A 3,759-nucleotide genomic window follows, 5' to 3' on the forward strand; every position below is an offset into this window, starting at 1 on the left:
TGTCTGCACATATGTATTGTACGTTCCTATTGTCTTGCATTTCATTGGATCCAACCCAAAACAAAAGTTGCGCGGCGATACCTGCGCGAAGACTCAGTTTTTCGCTGAGTGGACCTACTGATTATACTGTGGCTCGACGCTCCCATGTAAAGGCACCTTTAGGAAAGCAAAGTTACTTTTAATGATTTGTAATTATTTTTACAGTGTTAAACGTTTCTATTTTAACGTAAAAGCATACGTAAATATGTCGAAGAAATACACTTTTATCGAAATATAACTACAATTTAAATACTTTTTCCTGTCAAGTGTATAACTGGTATGAACTTTGTAGCTGTTACGAAAGCATGACAAGCATGATAAATAGTAATTTTATATTAACCTCAAGAACAGTTTGCTCCAGACAAAGCGGTGAGATTATTAACAAATAATGTATTTTATATGGTGGATAGAATGTGAAGAATATTTGATAATTGATGCAGATTAAAGCTAGATTAACGATATTTCCATATAAACAGACTATGGCAGAGAAAGGTGCTCATTTGACTGGAACTGTGTATATCAGGCCTTCTATCTTCGAAATTATTGCACAGGAATCGCTTGCATCCACTCTCGAACCGGCTTTTAAAAAGATTTTTTCGGTATATGTATTGTGTTATTTGAAACGTTTCTTATAATGCCATGTTTGTATATGCTACTTTTTACAGAATTTAATTCATTTAGTAAATGCACAGTTTTTCTTGAAACATATTGACCCAATTTTTAGATATTACTACTTTACATTAGATATTACTACTTTAAATGAATTACAGATATATTTTTTAAATATTTTTGTATCAATTGTAAGAAATAATATATAGAAAAATATGTTGTATGCTGAAGGAAATAAATTATCTATCTATATAGAAAAATATGATAAAAGAAAATTAATTATATTTTATTAAAGATTTTTTTAGAAAAAAATATACTTTATATATAACTTTTGTTTATAAAACTTTGTTTATAAAATCAATCAATATATTATCAATCATTATCAATATATTATATTAAAAAAATGTTGATTATCTGACATGTATAATATAAATTATATTTATATTATATTTTGAATCATGTCTTTAATAATTTTAGTTTCTTGTATCTTTTAATCCTGAAAGATATGGATATATTCTTGAATGGGTAGATGAAGGTTATTTAATTTTTAATGTACTTCTTCAACGATATTACCTAAGAAAATATTGTAAGTCTTCCTAATATACAATATATACTTTTGTATAACTTATTGATATATTTTTTCGAAAAAATAAAATATATCTTTATATATACATTATTTTCAGCTGCATCGTTTTCAGAAACATTTTATGGTTTGAAGCGTGTCACAGTAGTAAATTCTAAGTTACAAGAAGAACTATCACATAAACAACAAATACTATCGTTAATATTAATAGTGATACTTCCATATTTAAAGAATAAACTTATGCAACTTAATTCAAAATATAAACTTCAAGAAATAAACGGTTGTACATTAAGAGAGGCAAGTTAAAAAGAACCATCATTTTTAAATATATACAGGGTGGATATTAAAAAGATATAAAAGATGTAAAAGATTTCAAGGAATGATTCCTTATACAAATTCAAGATGAAAACTTTATATAACCATATGTTTGAAACAGCTTAATTTTAAAGATAGAGTGTCAAAGTTGAAGGAAAAATTTCGCTTTTTCCTAAAAATTTCAAAAACTATTTTAATGAAGTTTTATGTATGTATCAAGTTTCATCGAAATATGAATGGTTTTCAAAATTTTTGGAAAAAAGTTTAAATCTTTTATATTACTTATTGTTAGTATTCACCCTTTGTATGTATATGTGTAAAATATATATATATTTTTTGTTGTTGTTGCAATAACTTATTAATATATTAAATATTTTTGATACAGAGGAGGCAACAGCTTTTCCGTAAATGTGTCATTAAAGGACATTCAATTCTTTTTATAACATATGAAACTCTCATGCTATATAATTACATACTTTATGTATCTGAGAAATCAATGTATCCATCACTCTTACTAAGGCTACTATCTGTTACATTGACGTATGCTGATCCACAATCTGCTCTCACTATCAGCGAATTATTAAGGAAAATAAAATATAATTCATTCACTGTTGATGATGGGTGGAATATATTTCAAAGAATTGTTACTGGATCTCTTGAATTAGGAGCTTTTTTCTTACAGTTTCTTTCTTGGTGGAGTCAGGAAAATTATGACATGGATATTATGAGTCTTCCAGTTCCACCACCACCAAAGGTAAAAATAAATATATTAAATAAATTGATGTAATAATTGCGTTATGTAAAATTATAGAAACAATTTAAATTACTAAGCAAAATACAATTTTCTGTTTTAATAGGTGTCAAAAGTAGCGCAGCAGTATAAAGGAATTTGTCCGCTTTGTCGCAAGCCTCATCATATACATACCGTGCTTATGATATCTGGGTAAATAGATAATATTTTAATGCCACATGATTTTTTTAAAACTAAATGAATGAATAAAATATTTTTAAGTAAACTAACTTTATGCCTTTTTTTATAGTTATGTATTTTGTTATCAATGTATTTTATCGGAAATACGGATAAAAAAGAAATGTCCAATAACACATTATCCTGCCAAAGAAGATGATTTAATACGTCTGTATATAGAATAATTTATTATGCACGCATGTAATATCTATAATTTTGTATATGTAGAATATACTAAATGTAAATATACTAAATGTAAATATAAAGAATTCAGAGTGTTGAGAAAAGAAGTTGGATTTATTCATTTTATAAACGAATTGTATATTTTAGGAAAACTATTTAATTCTGTCTTTAGTTACATACATGTGCGCGCGCGCATATAAAATGATCATTCCAACACATTGTCAAAACTTGGTTTCGTGACGGAACACCACAAATGTACATATGAAAATAAAATCTCGTTTGAGAAAAATTCTATTTTATTTACTAGCATATGTACAGTTTTCTATCAGAAAATTGTCAAGCTTTGCCAGCGTGTTGAAATGATTATTTTAAGCAAAAGAGTTCATTATTATACATTATGGGTTGATTTCGAGTTTGCAAGATACTGAAATGCTAATGCATCAGGGATGTCATATAAACATACGAAATGTTCGATTTGATTCTTGTAAGATCTCAGAGTACTTGTATTTGTATGAAAAATCACAAGACCAGTTAGTACAGGCAATAACAAAAGCTGCAGGTGGTCCATCATAACATTGCTAATGTTCACTAAAGCAACGGCTTACATTTTACAACATTACAGCATTTGGTGAACAAGGATATTCTACTGAGTGTAAAATATAGTGATTGGTAGTAATATGATTTTTTTAGAAAAAAATATACTTTATATATAACTTTTGTTTATAAAACTTTGTTTATAAAATCAATCAATATATTATCAATCATTATCAATTATATTAAAAAAATATTTTGTATCAAATATTATTATATACATTACCAATATATTATATTAAAAAAATATTTTATATCAATAATTATATCAATAAATCAAATGATTATTACATGGAAATTGGAAAGCTTTCATTACGGAGCCTTGTTTAGTAGAATGTTCATATCTTGGGAACGCAACCGAAGCGACTCATGATGGACTTTTTTGCTTAGAATGATCATTCGAACATGTTGATAAAACTTATCGGTCTATGACGGTACATCTCGTAATTTATATATATATATATATATATAT

The 3,759-nt window shown here is 26.5% G+C and overlaps 1 protein-coding gene across 2 annotated transcripts; it reads left to right on the forward strand.

The window, feature by feature from the left end:
- Positions 1–118: 118 nt before the first annotated feature.
- On the forward strand, positions 119–2,985 carry LOC105462845 (peroxisome assembly protein 12). Of its 2 annotated transcripts, none has more exons than XM_011709695.1 (7): positions 119–408; positions 516–638; positions 1,126–1,234; positions 1,332–1,528; positions 1,932–2,300; positions 2,404–2,489; positions 2,587–2,985. In XM_011709695.1, exons 2-7 carry the CDS (start codon positions 519–521, stop codon positions 2,696–2,698), a joined length of 993 nt encoding a protein of 330 aa, XP_011707997.1. In that variant the 5' UTR covers positions 119–408; positions 516–518; the 3' UTR covers positions 2,699–2,985. The 2 variants fall into 2 exon arrangements, with proteins under 2 accessions (XP_011707997.1, XP_011707998.1); XM_011709696.1 differs by having other exon boundaries at positions 2,229–2,300.
- Positions 2,986–3,759: the final 774 nt, after the last annotated feature.

Source organism: Wasmannia auropunctata, unplaced genomic scaffold, assembly GCF_000956235.1.
Source record: "Wasmannia auropunctata unplaced genomic scaffold, wasmannia.A_1.0 LD336092.1, whole genome shotgun sequence".
NCBI lineage: Eukaryota > Metazoa > Arthropoda > Insecta > Hymenoptera > Formicidae > Wasmannia > Wasmannia auropunctata.

Coding starts and splice junctions, on each gene's coding strand:
- LOC105462845 (XM_011709695.1), top strand. CDS start 519: ATGGCAGAGAAAGGTGCTCATTTGACTGGAACTGTGTATATCAGGCCT. Junction 2,301..2,403: donor CAGTTCCACCACCACCAAAG/GTAAAAATAAAT, acceptor CTGTTTTAATAG/GTGTCAAAAGTAGCGCAGCA. Junction 2,490..2,586: donor ACCGTGCTTATGATATCTGG/GTAAATAGATAA, acceptor CTTTTTTTATAG/TTATGTATTTTGTTATCAAT.